The 17,652-nt window shown below is 43.0% G+C and overlaps 1 protein-coding gene across 1 annotated transcript in view; it reads left to right on the top strand.

Moving 5' to 3' along the window:
* Positions 1–17,652, top strand: part of LOC135538662 (protein TANC1-like) — a 293,087-nt gene that overhangs the window by 223,925 nt on the left and 51,510 nt on the right. The window contains 2 exon segments of the mRNA XM_064964546.1: positions 8,848–9,079; positions 10,759–10,925. Coding sequence (XP_064820618.1) covers positions 8,848–9,079; positions 10,759–10,925 — 399 coding nt within the window.

Below are 17,652 nucleotides of genomic sequence, written 5' to 3'. Positions count from 1 at the left end.
CGCGGCTATGCTTTGAGTTACCCTGCTGAGGTTTGTAAGTGATTACAGCTTTTTTATTCAGTATTCACCATCTATTCCTATTTCACAGAGTTCTTCCCCTTCCCACTTTTGAAATGTCCATATGTCATTTTGCTTCTGTTGTTTTGAGAAAAAAGATACACCACATCCACCTTGCAGCTTAGCTTGCCATTTACAAACATTACTGTATAACTTTTAGAAATAATGAAATATGACTAAAACATTCCAAGCCGTTTCATTCACCCTTGTCCCTAGTGCTGTTACATCACATGAATGGTTCAGCTTCAGAGTGCCCTGTTTTCTTGACTGTTATTTCAATAACACATGTTTTTAACACTCCTTGGCATCATAATGACCTTCCACTCCTGCACTGGATGCATTGAATCAGTGCGGCACTAACACAGGATAGTATAACGTGAGATGACAAGGCAGCAGGTAGCTTAGCGGTTAAGAACATTGGGCCAGTAACACTGGTTTGAATCCCCAAGCCAACTAGGTGAATTTGTCAAATCTGTCGATTTGCCATTAAGCAAGGCACATAACACTAATTGCTCCTGAGTGTCTGCTAAATGATAAAAATGACAACAGCAAGCCACTGCTATAGGGAATAGGCAGCCTCTAGGAGCCACGTGCCACTGAATTTGAACATCTTGAAAGCCCCCATGCAGTCTTTTTAATTTACTGTATGTCTAATAAATCAGTGTGTGTGTGTTTATTTAATGAAAATAACTCAAAATATATGTTTAACCTCCTAGAGGGGTTCCGCGGGCCGTGAAAATCGAATTAGCAGTTTTTTTTGCATTGGATGCATCTCAATCCACTGCCCTTCCACTTCCGCGGTGAAAGATGGCAGAGCTGGAGCTGTGTTTTTCAGACCATGAGACATCCCGAAAATGTGTCTTCTCACGAAAACGTCTATAACGTCTGAACGATTTGGCCTACAAAGTCTTATGACCCCCGATGGAAAGATGAGACTCTCCTGAACACGTACATGTTGTTTTGTTCCAGGACGCCCACAAGTGTCTAGAGACTCATCTAAAATTGGTACAGCCAATCTGCCATCTTCTGTCTGTAGCGAACAGTTTGGGCTACCCACGAATATGACCCCTCTGTGGAAAGGTGAGTCTCCATTCAGCCACAAGAGTATTAGTAAAGTCGGGCACTAATGTTGGGCGATTAGGTCTGGCTTGCAGTCATCATAACAATTCATCGCAAAGGTATCCGTGGGGTTGAGGTCAACCCCAGGCCAGTCCAGTTAAGTTCTTCCACACCAATCTCAACAAACTATTTCTGTATGGACCTCGCTTTGGGCACAGGGGCATTATGATGCTGAAACAGGTAAGGGCCTTCCCCAAACTGTTGCCACAAATTTTTTAATTTTTTTATTTTACCTTTATTTTACTAGGCAAGTCAGTTAAGAACAAATTCTTATTTTCAATGACGGCCTAGGAACAGTGGGTTAACTGCCTGTTCAGGGGCAGAACGACAGATTTTGTACCTTGTCAGCTCGGGGATTTGAACTTGCAACCTTTCGGTTACTAGTCCAATGCTCTAACCACTAGGCTACACTAGGCCCCAAAGTTGAAGCACAGAATTTTCTAGAATGTCATTGTATGCTGTAGCATTAATATTTCCCTTCACTGGATCTAAGGGGCCTAGCCGAACCATGAAAAACAGCCCCAGACCATTATTCGTCCTCCACCAAAGGCAGGTATTGTTCTCCTGTCATCCTCCAAATGGATGGGGATGCGTGATTCATCACTCCAGAGAACGCGTTTCCACTGTTCCAGGGTCCAATGGCGGCGAACTTTTATACCACTCCAGCAGACGCTTGGCATTGCGCATGGTGATCTTAGGCTTGTGTGCGGCTGCTAAGCCATGGAAACCCATTTCATGATGCTCCCGACGAACAGTTCTTGTGATGATGTTGCTTTGAGAGGCTGTTTGGAAGTCGGTAGTGAGTGTTGCAACTCACTACTGAGCCGTTGTTGCTCCTAGACGTTTCCAATTCACAATAACAGCACTAACAGTTGACTGAGGCAGCTCTAGCAGGGCAGAAATTTGACGAACTGACTTGTTGGAATCCTATGACTGTGATACGTTGAAAGTCACTGAGCTCTTCAGTACGGACCATTCTACTGCCAATGTTTGTCTATGGAGATTGCATGGCGGTGAGCTCGATTTTATACACCTGTCAGCAACGTGTGGCTGAAATAGCCGAATCCACTAATTTGAAGAGGTGTCCACATACTTTTGTAGTGTGGCTACACCCGAGGGTTAATAATTTATTTCCCTGATCCTCCTTTTGCCATTGCAATGCCCAGTCTGATTGTGTGGGAGTGTTGAAACATTGTTATATATTTACATCATATTTACATCATATTTACATACACAGCCCTGATTTGTAGATAGGATTGTCTAGAGCAGGTGTGGGCAGTTGCAGTCCTCGAGAGCCTGATTGGTGTCGCAGTTTTGCTCCAGCCCCAGCTAACACACCTGACTCAATAATCACCTAATCATGATCTTCACTTAAGAATGCAATTTGATTAATCAGCTGTGTTTGCTAGGGATGTAGAAAAAGTTTGACACCAATCAGGCCCTCAATGACTGGAGTGCTCTAGACCACTCCACCCCTGCTCTAGAGCCTACCCCACTTAAGGTGTCGCCTAGCCGAACTCAGCTAGGCGAAACGAATGAGTGAGCCCGCATGCTCCCTTAAAAGACCCTCATCTCTCGTTGAATGACAACAAACACTTAATTGAAAAATCCCTGCACTGCAAAAATTGAAATCTAAATAAGATTAAATATCTTAAATCAAGGCAATAAATGCTTGTTTTTTGTCTGACAATATATTTCTTCTTACCAGGCAGTTTTTTTGTTAGAGCATTTCACTTGTTTCATGCTTTTTTGTCCTTAATTATCTTAATAAGATAATATATCGTGTTATATATATTGCATTACTGGTTCTGAGTAACTTAGTGCTTGAAACTAGAAACTAGAATTACAAGAATTATAAAGCTGTTTGATCAACACTGACAAGTACTAAACTGCATTGTCAAAGTCAGAATTTCTTATTTCAAGCATCTTATCCTTTTCATCTCTTCACATATTAAGAACAGATAATGACCAAATGGAATTCACTGTGTTATTGTCATCTTACACACAGGAAGGTAATCATGTAGACAAAATACAGTACAGAACAAAGACCGTAAACTTTTCATATCTGGGGAACACAGATACATATGAGTCATTTGAACTGTTGTACAATTCTATTACATCCCCAAGATGGTATTTGACTTGTACATATGTTTGGCTCTTGTTGCTAATTGTGTAATAAGAGGTCAAATCAACCAGCTTTTCAGCATCCACTAACTCAGTGGCCTGTGCAAGGCGTGAGACCTCAACTTGATAAGCCATGACATTTCGATCAAAGCATATAGTTTGACATGGTTGACATTTCAAACAATAAAGCCTAGAATCAACAAGAAATAGGTTTTTGACCAGTCCAAATTCTGGCATATAACCATTCAGTACTTTGGCAAAGATCATGGACTTCTGAGTTGTGTATTTATTACAATTTATTACAAGCCATTTGACTGATACAGCATGGTTTACTTCATTGAAACCCATGGAAATCCCTCAATTTTCCATGTTAACCTCTGATACAGGTCCCATCTCCCTTTCATTTGAAAAGATTGGGTGAGTTGAACTGTTAACATTTTGGCAGCTTTCATATATGTGGTTATGATTGATCAAAGACTTGCAAATATTTTTTAAATTGAGCTTGGAAGCCCATTGTTTAAAGAAACAATGTTTAGACTCGAACCGCATACACATACTGTATGTCTGACCATTGGACCCAATTACTTTATCTGTGATGGCAAATGTATCATATAATGCTGTTTAGGTGTAACATTGCGGTCTGGAAAAAGCTCCTTCCAATGCTTCAAATTATTTTCAATGAGTAACTTAAACCTAGACACTGTCGCAATGGAAAGAACAGATGCAAATACTATCTGTACAATCTCTATTAGCTCAATTATCAGTTGTATATATGCATTGACTTCCAAACTCTCCAAAACAAATGGCAATATCCTTAGCAGGACAAGCATTTGCCCAGAGGACTGTTTTAGTTTACCATCACTTGACGTTAATGTACTAACATAAATTGGGGATGGCCGATCTCTAACATCTAGAGGGGAATAAGGGAAACCAAGAATAGCAGAATTCAGTCCAGATCAATCTGTCCTGACACAACAAGATGATTCAAAACACATTTGATTTCCAATGGGCCACGCCCTCCAGAATTACATGCATAAGGTCTTGCAGAGTTTGTTGTATAATATCAAAGGCTGGGAATTCAACTAACTTGCTCCTTCTATTGATCCCGTATGTTGTTCTCAGGCTGATCAATCAATGACAAAGGGGCGTAGACTTCGGCTTGCCTCAAGAAAATGTTTTGTGTGCACAAACAGCCACATTTGTTTTTGTCTTAATATATGCACAAACTGCTTTAATGTAGGAGGATACGTATGCAAATTAAAGATGACTGACTGGTCATTGGTCAGAATAATCAGATCAGATCAGATGTGTTATGCTTTGGGCCAAAAACTCCATCCCACCTGAACAGGCTCTTACATTAAAATGGCATTATCATAATTTTGACAATTTCAGAGTGTTATTTCGACCTCGTAGTGTGGAAATATCGTAACAAAAAAATAGAAAATCTAGTTTTGGACTGCACTGCCCCTTTAACATGTTTAAACTCTGTGAATCCCTCATACCAATTATGCACTAAACTGCTTTCAACAGCCTCTCTCAAAGGAGCGTTCCTGTGGTGTTGTGACTGCCACGCAACATTGCATCGTCAGTCATCACGGCTAAATGAAAAGGAGGTGCCGCTCTTCAAATCCACCCTCATATCCAGGGCACTCACTGATGCAGCCGCAAAGTATTTCATGCTTTTGCAGTTGCAATTAGGCACTGGTATCGCTTGATTCGCGTAAATGAGCACAATCACACCTCAAAGTTTTGTCCCTGAATTGGAAATTAATTACAGTAGATCACGACTCTGGAAACATCCAGTTGTACTGCAGAGAATCACCTAGAAATACTTGACAAACACCAGATGTTCATGTCTCTTTGATGAGGTAGTGGTCTGCATGGGATGTACAGTATGGTCCACATCTGTGAGACGTTGTAGCTCAATGTCACTGCATCCTTCCTCTCAGGTTACTACAGAGTAGCTGTACAGTGAAACAGTTTCTGATTAGCAAGCTGCTGTCTCCTCTCTTTCATTCTAATCCATCCACAACAATGGACATCTACTTACCCCACACCCAGTGTCTAACGGCATTGTCTCTCTCACAGCAGTATGTCATATTGATAGCAAAGCTAGGTTTTTTGCTCCGATACAGCTCTTCATTATTTAGATTTTTTTGTCAGTAGCAGCTCGTTTGACTTAATTGTCTCAGTGTGAGAAATGTCTTGGCAGCAGAGCTAGTAACAGTACTTTGGCAATGGTCCTTGCTTCTGCCGCTTTATTATTATGCCCAGTGAAAAAGTGGAATTCTCGTGAAGGCTCTGTAGATTCATCATGTTAGCTTGGCCGTCTCTCTCAGAAGGCTGCGTTGGGCCAGGAAGTTTACCCCCGAGGAGGTGTAGGACAAGCTATCCCTGTTAACCCCGCCATCCGTCAAGCAGTTGATTCAATAATAATTTGATCATTTCATTGGATATTATGAAGGAAGCAGCCGTAATGGCGGCGGCCAGGCCTGCGTCTCAAGGTCCTCCTTCCCTCGTCCTAGGCCACAATCGTGTGCCAACTTCCTCTGCCATTTAGATCTGTGACAGAGATCATCATGAGAGCACTACTTTGTTACAGTTAAAGTGCTTACTCTTGTTTTATCTGTTGGTGAGGGTTATATTTCTCTAATTTCAAATCAGACTATTTGGGTGTGATTTACTCACAGGTCGCATCCAAGAAATTAGGATGGCACATATTTAGACTATATTTCTCATCTGATAGTGAATGTGCGGTTCTGAGACTGGCGTTGTTTTGGGCCAACTGTCTCTCTGACCTCTCTGGGACGTCTTCATCATTGTGCCTGGGGACAGGCTCCAGGTCTTGAGTCCTTCTGCAGTAGACCCAGGCAGAGTCATGGCTGCTATGTGGTGCGCTAAGGTGCAGTAGCACCAAGCCAGTCACCTGCTTCTCCCTCCTCATGTTCTCCTGCCCTGTAAAGTGTGTCAGCTCCTCCAGGTTTGATTGTAATTAGGACAGAGAGAGAGAGAGAGAGAGAGAGAGAGAGAGAGAGAGAGAGAGAGAGATCCACAGGGTCCCACAGCCCCTCTCCCACCCGCCAACCCCTGTCCAAGTCAGATGTCCGTGAACACAGCAGAACCTGTTCAGTACAAGGCACAGGCAGCACATCCTACTTTTAGAGCTCCACTTGGGAGACAGTATTTGGGGAGGTTAGTTGAGGTCGTTGAGCAATGCTTCAACCAGTTCATCATCATCCCCTCTGTCTGGGTAGGGGATGCCACCTGGGTCATATTCATTAGTGCACAACATTATTGTTGGACAAATCCAGATAGACCCCTATCCGTTTCAGCCTGTTTGATTCCGTTTCGTTCCTAGTGTATACAACCCTGCTCAAGTGGACTGGAGTGGGTTATAGCCTAGTGGGTGTTGGTTAGTCAGACAATTGCATATGAAGGTCATAATACAAGGGCATGCCTTCAAGTCCCAGCTTTGATTTCATACTAACAAATAGCTACTGTATGTTCTCACCGCCAAGTTCCATTGTATAATGGCAAAAGTGGAATGAGGTCAGGGCTGGCTTAGTCTATATACCAAACTGATATATTTAGGGACCTATAAAAGGGGAGTACGCGTAGATGTTAATGATAACCGTCGACTGGTAGAGATGGGAAAGGCTTTCCCATAAATCTTCCCAAATAAATGTTAACTACAAAGTAGCCTATGCCTACCTGGCAGAATGATATCATGATTATTTGCATCAATCCAGTGGTCTTTTGTTTTGCAAACTCTGCAATTACATGAGTGCTTACCGAACAACAGTGTCTTGCTGGTGCGCAGTTACATTAATGGACCGCAAAAGTGGTCTTCTGATGAGGTCATACGATCACGCGGAAATCTAATTAGCATAATCTGTATGGTTTAAGCTCGAGATATGTGTTTTTTTGCATGGGCTGTGTCTCAATCCATCACATCTGCCGATATAGCCCTTCCGCATCGATGGTGAAAGGTGGCTAGAGTGTGTTTGTCAGACCATGAGACATCCCAAAATTGTGTCTTCTCACGAAATGTCTGTAGCGTCCAAACAGTTTGACCTACATTATGACCAATCTATTGAAAGCTGAGACTCTCACGGACACTCTGGCATTCTCTGTTTTTTTATATGGAGCCCCCAAGCCTCACAAGACTCATCTGAAGGTCCCCTGTACCAGTTTAAAAAAATATGGAGATAGTTTAGTGCCTCAAATAAGTGGGTAAATACATGTAAAGAAATATAGGTATTGTTTCCTGGTCTTTCTTATATCTCTCAGGTATCCTGTGCATTCGGAAAGTATTCAGACCCTTTGACTTTTTCCACATTTTGTTATGTTACAGCAATCTACACACAATAACCCATAATGACAAAGCAAAACACGTTTTTAGACATTTGTGCATATTTCATTACATATCACATTTACATAAGTATTCAGACCCTTTACTCAGTACTTTGTTGAAGCACCTTTGGCAGCGATTACAGCCTCTTCTTGGGTATGACGCTACGAGCTTGGCACGCATGTATTTCGGGAGTTTCTCCCATTCTTCTCTGCAGATTCTCTCAAGTTCTGTCAGGTTGGATGGGGAGCGTCGCTGCACAGCTGTTTTCAGGTCTCTCCAGAGATGTTCGATCGGGTTGAAATCTGGGCTCTGGCTGGGCCACTCAAAGACATTCAGAGACTTGTCCTGAAGCCAGTCATGTGTTGTCTTGGCTGTGTGCTTAGGGTCGTTGTCCTTTTGGAAAGTGAACCTTCGCCCCCGGTCGGAGGTCCTGGGTGATCTGGAGCATGTTTTTATCAAGGATTTCTCTGTAATTTGCTCCGTTCATCTATCCCTCGATCCTGACTAGTCTGCAAAACAAGCTGGCGGCCAGCTCTAGGAATCCAAACTTCTTCCATTTAAGAATGATGGAGGCCATTGTTTTCTTGGGGACCTTCAATGCTCCAGACATTTTTTGGTACCTTTCCCCAGATCTGTGCCTCGACACAATTCCTTCGACAGGTGTGTGCCTTTCCAAATCATGTCCAATCAATTGAATTTACCACAGGTGGACTGAATACTTTCTGAATGCACTGTAGGACCGTCACATCAGAACAAACTTTGTTTAGATTTGTTTTTGTCTATCTGTTATTCAATGTAGTGAATATGTTATTCAATGCATTTCTATTGGCTAATAGTAGCAGTAATGCTAAATTCATTATTTTATATATATATTTTTTTATACCTTAACGGTTCTAAAAATTCGAAATCAATATGAAATACAATAATGTTGGGGAATCGCGCAAATATATATCTGATTTTATAGGGCCCTATGTATTGCATCTAATGCCTTTTAGTCACCAAGCCTATTGGCTTTGCAAGAACTTTGAGGTCACACAGCCAGCTTAGCAGATTTCTGCTGACTTAAAACAATAACAATGTAAGGTACTCACAGTCTATATTGTCGTTTGGTAATACAGCAAAGGTTAACGTCTTATGCATTTTAAGCCATTAAAGTTCCTAAACAATTGTACTCTTTTTTTTTTCCTGTCCAGGTGGTTGCATATCACTACTGCCAGGCTGACAACACCTACACCTGCCTGGTCCCAGAGTTTGTGCACAGTATCGCTGCCCTGCTGTGCAGAGCGCACCAGCTCACTGCCTATAGAGAGCTGCTGCTGAAGGATTCCTATCTACAGAGCATGCTCAGTCTGCGCTCCTGCGTCCAGGACCCAATGGCAGCCTTCCGCAGGGGTGTGTTGGAGCCACTGGCCAACCTCCGCAAGGGTACGATGCTAAACTAGTTACACCTAGGTTCATTCATATCTGACTGTCTCATTGTCACTGGTGTTCATGGTCCAAAATAATGTCTTGAAAGCACACATTGAGTCCATACTATAATCTAGGCCTTCAGTGGCTCAAGGTTTCTGACAAGTGTATTATAACTGTAATTTAACCACAGGTTTGCTTAGATGACTTAAATCACAAACAACTACCCAAGGTCCCTTCAGAGACCATTTTCTGTGCTTTTCAATTCTTCCAGCCAGCTGAGATAAATTGATTCCATTCCTTACATAAAGAACCTGAAATACCTGAGTTAAATGTGTTAAGTGCTGGCTGTACAGAGGGAGCATAGTCTGCGGGGACATTGTTAATTGCTTAGTGTAGGAGCTCTGCATTTTGCTTTGACAACATTGATTTGAATTGATGTTACACTAAATGGTTAGTATTACTTTGTTATTGTTGTCAGGGCAGAAGAATAGTGCCTCTCCAAGAAAACGTAAACTTGGTGACGGAGGCATCTCTCCCGAGATAGTCATGCTTCTGTCTGTCTATCTCAAGGTCAAGTCCGTTTTGCAAAGACAACACGACCCACTATTTTCCCTGCACTGCAGTGAATCGATATGTTACTGCAGGAGCCTAAACAGATGATGTAGATATACAAACCCAGTGTTGGAATGATGGAGATGGAAAAGAATGAGGATCAATGTGCAACCAGGGCATGCAGCAGCTCTCCTGTGACGGGCCGCTCACGACTGCCCCCTGTTCCTTATTGATATGAATGACCGTGTTTGATTGGGCTTGATATGGGGGGGGAAGTGTTGATTTGTCCACTCCATCACAATGATGGTGGGGGGGAGACATCCCAGCTGGGAGGGGAGTAGAAATTTGCACATTTTCCTGTCATTTATATTTTAGCGTGTTTCTGATCACTGTGCAAAGCTGGATGTGAGGAGGAACACTAGGCTGCATCCCAAATGGAACTCTATTCACTATATAGTGCACTACTTTTTGACAAGTAGCCTATGGTCAAACGTAGTGCACTATATAGGAAATAGAGTGCCATTTGGGATGCACACAAGGGCCCTGTCGTTCTGCTGCTGTGAAAGCATGGCTCAGATCCCCGCTGCGGTCTCATCACAGAGCAGTTTAGCGTACTGCACTGTCGATATGGCTGCGGACTAAAACACACTCATGTTCATTCATTACTGTGCTAGCTGTAGAGATGTGGGAGAATACCAGAGTAAACCGTCTTAAGATGTGTTAATGCACCAGGAACTGAAGTGCAGAGAGATGTTATCTAAATACAAAGTTGTTTGTAGTTCTTTAAAGTGTGGTGTCCAACTATCTTACTCTCTTTCTCTGCTGTATGTTCAGTTCTTATTTTTACTGACACAAAATTTCATGAGATCAAACTCAAAAGAAAATGTTCTACTTCTCGGCAAAATGGCATGTCTGCAGTCGACTTGGCCTGAAAAGTTTATGAATTGACGATTTGTTTCTTTCCACCGTCTTCTCTACTTGTGTGTGTGTGTGTGTGTGTGTGTGTGTGTGTGTGTGTGTGTGTGTGTGTGTGTGTGTGTGTGTGTGTGTGTGTGTGTGTGTGTGTGTGTGTGTGTGTGTGTGTGTGTGTGTGTGTGTGTGTGTGTGTGTGTGTGTGTGTGTGTGTGTGTGTGCGCGTTTAGAGAGGAAGATTCCAGAAGAAGACCATATCATACTGATAGACGGGCTAAACGAGGCAGAGTTCCACAAGCCCGACTACGGAGACACCATTGCCTCCTTCATCACCAAGATAATCTCCAAGTTCCCCTCCTGGCTCAAACTTGTTGTTACTGTCCGAGTCAACCTACTGGTGAGTCTACATGTACACTCCTACTGTACGGTGTGTGATTACAGAAAAGTTACCAAAATGTTGCAACTTAAGATGGTGTTATACTGTCCAAGTAATGTACAGTATGACTTAATGACAGGGATATTTTGTAATCTGTTTTGCTGTATTCAAGGGCCATTTCAAAACAGCTAACTAGCCAATTTCAAGTGAATTAACTTCTTGACGCTACCCATCCCTTTAGCGGGATAATTGTCATCAACAACCGCTGAATAGCATAGCGCCACATTCACATAATATTACTAAAAAAATATATATTCATGAAATCACAAGTGTAATATTGCACAGCTTAGCATTTTGTTAATCCACCTGTCTGTCTCATATTTTGAAATTATGCTTTACAGCGAAAGCAATCCAAGCGTTTGTGTAAGTTTATCGATCGCATGACAAAACATTAAGTACACTTAGCATCAGGTAGCTTGGTCACGAAAATCAGAAAAGCAATCAACTTAATAGTTTACTTTTGATCTTCGGATGTTTTCACTCACGAGACTCCCAGTTACACAACAATGTTCCTTTTGTTCCATAGAGATTATTTTTATATCCAAAATACCTCCGTTTGTTTGGAGCGCTATGTTCAGAAATCCACAGGAAAGAGCAGTCACGACAACACAGACGAAAATTCCAAAAAATATCCGTAATGTCCACAGAAACATGTCAAACGTTTTTTATAATCAATCCTCAGGTTGTTTTAAAAATATATAATTGATAATATATCAACCGCAAATGTCTTTATCAGTAGGAGAGGGAAAAACAATAGCTGTCCAAACTCTGTTGCGCGAGCAAAACTCATGTGACCACCTGACGCGATATTATCTTTCTGGCTCATTTTTTTTAAATAAAAGCATGAAACTATGTCTGAAGACTGTTGACACCTTGAGGAAGCGATAGGAAAAGGAATCTGGTTGATATCCCTTTAAATGGATCAAAGGGAGGCTATGGAACATGTTTTCAAAATAGAAGCCACTTCCTGGTTTGATTTTCTTTGGGGTTTCGCCTGCAAAATCAGTTCTGTTATACTCACACTGTGTGGTAATCAAACCTGTGTCACCTCAGCTGAGCACCTCACTGTTCAAAATTCCCTGTTCCCTATGTAGTGCACTACTTTTGACCAGACCTCTGACTACATAGGGACTAGGGCGCCATTTGAGATGCAGATCCTGGTGTCACTTCTTTGCAGAGTCTGATGTCTAATCGACAGAGCTAGGCTGTAGCCTGTAGACTGTCAGAGAATCTCAATTTCATACTCCTCTTGTCCTCTCCTCGCCTCCTTCTCAAAACCTATTGGAGGAGAAGGTCAGATGGGAGGTACCTCTGGCTTTCCCTCCAATAGGTTTGCAGAAGTAGAGGAGAGAGGATGCAAGGAGTGCAATTGAGATTAATCCTGGGCCTTGGGATAATGTGGCAGCTGACTGACAACCATATCTGTACCAGCTCGAGTCATTATTGCTCTCTCAGCCACTCTGGCCACAGGCACAACCATCCATCAGTATGCAGAGGCTGCACTCATTTGTTAGATCTATGCTGTTCTGTTTTGTTTTTCTTGCCACTGGAGAATTGAAGGGGTAATGGGGATTATCCTGATTTTGTATTCTGTTATTTTTTTATTTCCTCCTCCGTTTTGGTTAATCCTTGCATGGTGTGGGTGATTCTGCGATGTGCAGGGTTCAATACTGCGATCAAAACAGTCGCATTTGCAACCGTTTGACTTGGCAGTGCAACACAATTTTTAATCGGTTGGAAGGGTGCCAGTGAAAAAAGTGTACCTGGTCACGTTAGTTTTTGGATCACAATATGTTTTTGATTTTTCTTCAGTATTTATTCAAAGAGTAATGTGCAGTTGACCACAAATGAACAAACTTTCGGAAAAGGCAACAATGGTACAGGAATATCAAATCAAATTGTATTGGTCACATGCAAATGTTAATGTGAGTGTAGCTAAATGCTTGTGCTTCTAGTTCCGACAGTGCAGTAATATCTAACAAGTAATCGTAACAAATTCACAACAATTACCTTATACACACAAATGTAAAGGGTGAATAAGATTATGTACATATAAATATATGGATGTGCGATGGCCGAACGGCATAGGCAAGATGCAGTAGATGGTATAGAGCAGGAAGCGGCGCAGGTCCTAATCCAGGCACTTGTCATCTCCCGTCTGGATTACTGCAACTCGCTGTTGGCTGGGCTCCCTGCCTGTGCCATTAAACCCCTACAACTCATCCAGAACGCCGCAGCCCGTCTGGTGTTCAACCTTCCCAAGTTCTCTCACGTCACCCCGCTCCTCCGCTCTCTCCACTGGCTTCCAGTTGAAGCTCGCATCCGCTACAAGACCATGGTGCTTGCCTACGGAGCTGTGAGGGGAACGGCACCGCAGTACCTCCAGGCTCTGATCAGGCCCTACACCCAAGCAAGGGCACTGCGTTCATCCACCTCTGGCCTGCTCGCCTCCCTACCACTGAGGAAGTACAGTTCCCGCTCAGCCCAGTCAAAACTGTTCGCTGCTCTGGCCCCCAATGGTGGAACAAACTCCCTCACGACGCCAGGACAGCGGAGTCAATCACCACCTTCCGGAGACACCTGAAACCCCACCTCTTCAAGGAATACCTAGGATAGGATAAGTAATCCTTCTCACCCCCCCTTAATGATTTAGATGCACTATTGTAAAGTGGCTGTTCCACTGGATGTCAGAAGGTGAATTCACCAATTTGTAAGTCGCTCTGGATAAGAGCGTCTGCTAAATGACTTTACATTTACATTTAAGTCATTTAGCAGACGCTCTTAAATGTAAATGTAATGTAATGTATACATATGAGATGAGTAACGTAGGATATGTAAAACCTTATTAAAGTGGCGTTATTTAAAGTGATTAGTGATACCTTTATTAAGACCATTTATTAAAGTGGCCAGAGATTTGAGTCTGTATTTTGGCAGCAGCCTCTCTATGTTAGTGATGGCTGTTTAACCGTCTTGAGATAGAAGCTGTTTTTCAGTCTCTCGGTCCCAGCTTTGATGCACCTGTACTGACCTCGCCTTCCGGATGATAGCGGGGGGAACAGGCAGTGGCTCGGGTGGTTGTTGTCCATGATGATCTCTTTGGCCTTCCTGTGACATCGGGTTGAGTGAGAGGTTGTTTTCCTGACACCAGATTCTGAGGGCCCTCACCTCCCTGTAGGCCGTCTCATCGTTGTTGTTAATCAAGCCTACCACTATAATGTCGTCTGCAAACTTGTTGATTGAGTTGGAAGCATGCATGGCCACGCAGTCATGGGTGAACAGGGAGTACAGGAGAGGGCTGAGAACACACCCTTGTGGGACCCCAGTGTTGAGGATCAGTGGGATGGAGATGTTGTTTCCTACCTTCACCACCTGGGGACGTCCCATCAGAAAGTCCAGGACCCAGTTGCACAGGGCGGGGTCGAGACACAGAATCTCGAGCTTAATGACGAGTTTGCAGGGTCCTATGGTGTTAAATGCTGAGCTGTAGTCAATGAACAGCATTCATACATAGGTATTCCTCTTGTCCAGATGGGATAGGGCAGTGTGATGGCGATTGTACCGTCAGTGGACCTATTGGAGAGGTAAGCAAATCGGAGTGGGTCTAGGGTAGCAAGTAGGGTGGAGGTGATATGATCCTTGACTAGTCTCTCAAAGCACAACGGGGCCATAGTCATTTAGTTCAGTTACCTTTGCTTTCTTGGGAACAGGAATAAAGGTGGCCATCTTGAAGCATGTGGGGACAACACACTGGGATAGGGATTGATTGAATATGTCCATAAATACACCAGCCAGCTGGGCTGCGCATGCCCTGAGGACGCAGCTAGGGATGCCCGGGGCCGGCAGCCTTGCGACGGTTAACACATTTAAATGTTTCACTCACGTTGGCCACGGAGAAGGAGAGCCCACAGGCTTTGGTAGCGGGCCGTGTCAGTGGCACTGTATTATTCTCAAAGCGAGCAAAGAAGTTGTTTAATTTGTCTGGGAGCAAGAAGTCGATGTCCCCGACGGGGTTGGTTTTCTTTTTGTAATCCACGATTGACTGTAGACCCTGCCACATACGTCTCGTGTTTGAACCATTGCATTGTGACTCTACTTTGTCTCTATACTGACGCTTTGCTTGTCTGATTGCCTTACGGAGGAAATAGCTGCACTGTTTGTATTCGGTCATGTTTCCGGTTGCCTTGCCATGATTTAAAGCGGTGGTTTGCGCTTTTAGCTTTGCGTGAATGCTGCCATCAATCTACAGTTTCTGGTTAGGAAAGGTTTTAATAGTCACGGTGGGTACGACATCTCCGATGCACTTGCTAATAAACTCGCTCACCGAGTCAGCGTATACATCAATGTTGTTGTCTGAGGCTATCTGGAACATATCCCAGTCCACGTGATCGAAACAATCTTGAAGCGTGGAATCTGATTGATTAGACCAGCGTTGGACAGACCTGAGCACAGGCGTTTCCTGTTTTATTTTCTGTCTATCGGCTCGGAGCAACCAAATGGAGTCATGGTCAGAATTGCCAGAAGGCAGGGCGGAGGAGGGCTTTGTATGCATCACGGAAGTTAGAGTAGCAATGATCCAGAAAGCTACCAGCCCGTGTCGCAAATTCAATATGCTGATAGAATTTAGGAAGTCTTGTTCTCAGGTTAGCTTTGTTAAAATCCCTAAGCTACAATTAATGCAGCCTCAAGGTGTATGGTTTCCAGTTTCCATAGAGTCCAGCGAAGTTCTTTCAGAGCCGACGAGGTATCTGCTTGGGGGGAGGGGTGGATATACATGACTGTGACTATAATCAAACAGAATTCTCTTGGAAGATAATGCGGTCGGCATTTGATTGTTAGGAATTCTAGGTCAGGTGAACAAAAGCACTTGAGTTCCTGTATGTTGTTGTGATTACACCATGAGTCGTTAATCATAATGCATACACCCCCGCCCTTCTTACCAGAGTTAGGTTTGTTGCTGTCGGCGCGATGCTTGAAGAAACCGGGTGGCTGTACCGACTCTGACAACATATCCCGTGTGAGCCATGTTTCCATGAAACAGAGAATGTTACAATCTGATGTCTCTTTGGAAGGCAACTTGTGCCCTAATTTCATCCACCTTGTTATCTAGAGATTGGACATTGGCGAGTTATATGCTCGGGAGCGGTAGATGGTGTGCTCGCCTTCTGAGTCTGACCAGTAGGCCGCTCCTTCTGCCTCTCCTGCGGTGACCGCGTTGTTTTGGGTCGGCCTCTGGGATAAGATCCCATGCCCAGGGTGGAGTTCCGAACAAAGGATCCGCTTCAGGAAAGATGTATTCCTGGTCGTAATGTTGTAAGTTGACATCGCTTTTATATCCAATAGTTCTTCCCGGCTGTATGTAATAACACTTGAGATTTTCTGGGCTAACAATATAAGAAATAATACCAAAAAACAACAAATAACTGCGTAGTTTCCTAAGGACCTGAAGCAAGGCGACCATCTCTGTCGGCGCTATTTTTAATCTAGGCTATATAATTTTGATATGTTGATTATTTATCACATGCGCACTGCAAACATATAGCCTATAGATACCCTGTCGGGCAGAGAGAGCAAGCAGGTCTCAAACAGCTGGTTGTTGCATAGAGCAACTCACCGAAGACCAACAGCGGTAGTAGAGGTAGGGAAAGCAGTAGGAAAGATGCTCCAAGTTATGATTTCTACCAGTAAATGATAAAGCAAGAATGGGTATGCAAATCAGTTATTCAAAAAGTTAAACATTTTGGTTGAATATTTGCAATGCGCAATTCAGTCATCGAAATGCCTACCTTGAACATCAGTGTCACGCCCTGACCATAGAGAGCCTTTTTATTCTCTATTTTGGTTAGGTCGGGTGTGACTGGGGGGGGTGTTCCTATCTAGGTTGTTTTGTTTCTATGTTGGCCTGGTATGTTTCCCAATCAGAGGCAGCTGTTTATCGTTGTCTCTGATTGGGGATCATATTTAAGGCAGCCATTTCCCCACTGTGTTTTTGTGGGATCTAGTTTATGTGTAATTGCCTGTGAGCACTCCAGAATGTCAAGTTTCGGTTGTTCTTTATTGTTTTTGTGCATTTCATTGAATAAACATGGGGAACCCATATCGCACTGCGCTTTGGTCTGAGTATGCTTACGACGATTGTGACAATCAGACATTTCCTTAGGCTATTTGTTTCTTGAAAAGACCTTAAAACTTTTTATGGCTGCTGTCCCTTTACAGGGATCAGCATCAGGGGAAATTTCAGAGTGACAAGTAATAGTACTCGATAAAACTCAAACTTTCATTAAAACACAAATGCAGGGTACTCAATTAAAGCTACACTCATTGTGAATCTAGCCAACATGTTAGATTTTTAAAATGCTTTTCGGCGAAAGCATGAGAAGCTATTATCTGATAGCATGCAACCCCCTGAAATACACGAAGGGGACGTAAACAAAATAATTTGCGTAGCTGGCGCTACACAAAACGCAGAAATAAAATATAAAACATTCATTACCTTTGACGAGCTTCTTTGTTGGCACTCCTATATGTCCCATAAACATCACAATTGGGTCTTTTTTTTCGATTAAATCGGTCCATGTATACCCAAAATGTCCATTTATGAAGACGTCTGATCCAGGAAAAAACACAGTTTCAAAACGCAACGTCATTTTTTTAAATTAAAAAAGTTGCCTATAAACTTTGACAAAACACT

The sequence above is a fragment of the Oncorhynchus masou genome, unplaced genomic scaffold (assembly GCF_036934945.1).
Source record: "Oncorhynchus masou masou isolate Uvic2021 unplaced genomic scaffold, UVic_Omas_1.1 unplaced_scaffold_16___fragment_2___debris, whole genome shotgun sequence".
NCBI classification, from domain to species: Eukaryota; Metazoa; Chordata; class Actinopteri; order Salmoniformes; family Salmonidae; genus Oncorhynchus; species Oncorhynchus masou.
Note: the sequence above shows the minus strand (reverse complement) of the source record. Positions and strands in the feature narration are given on the sequence as shown.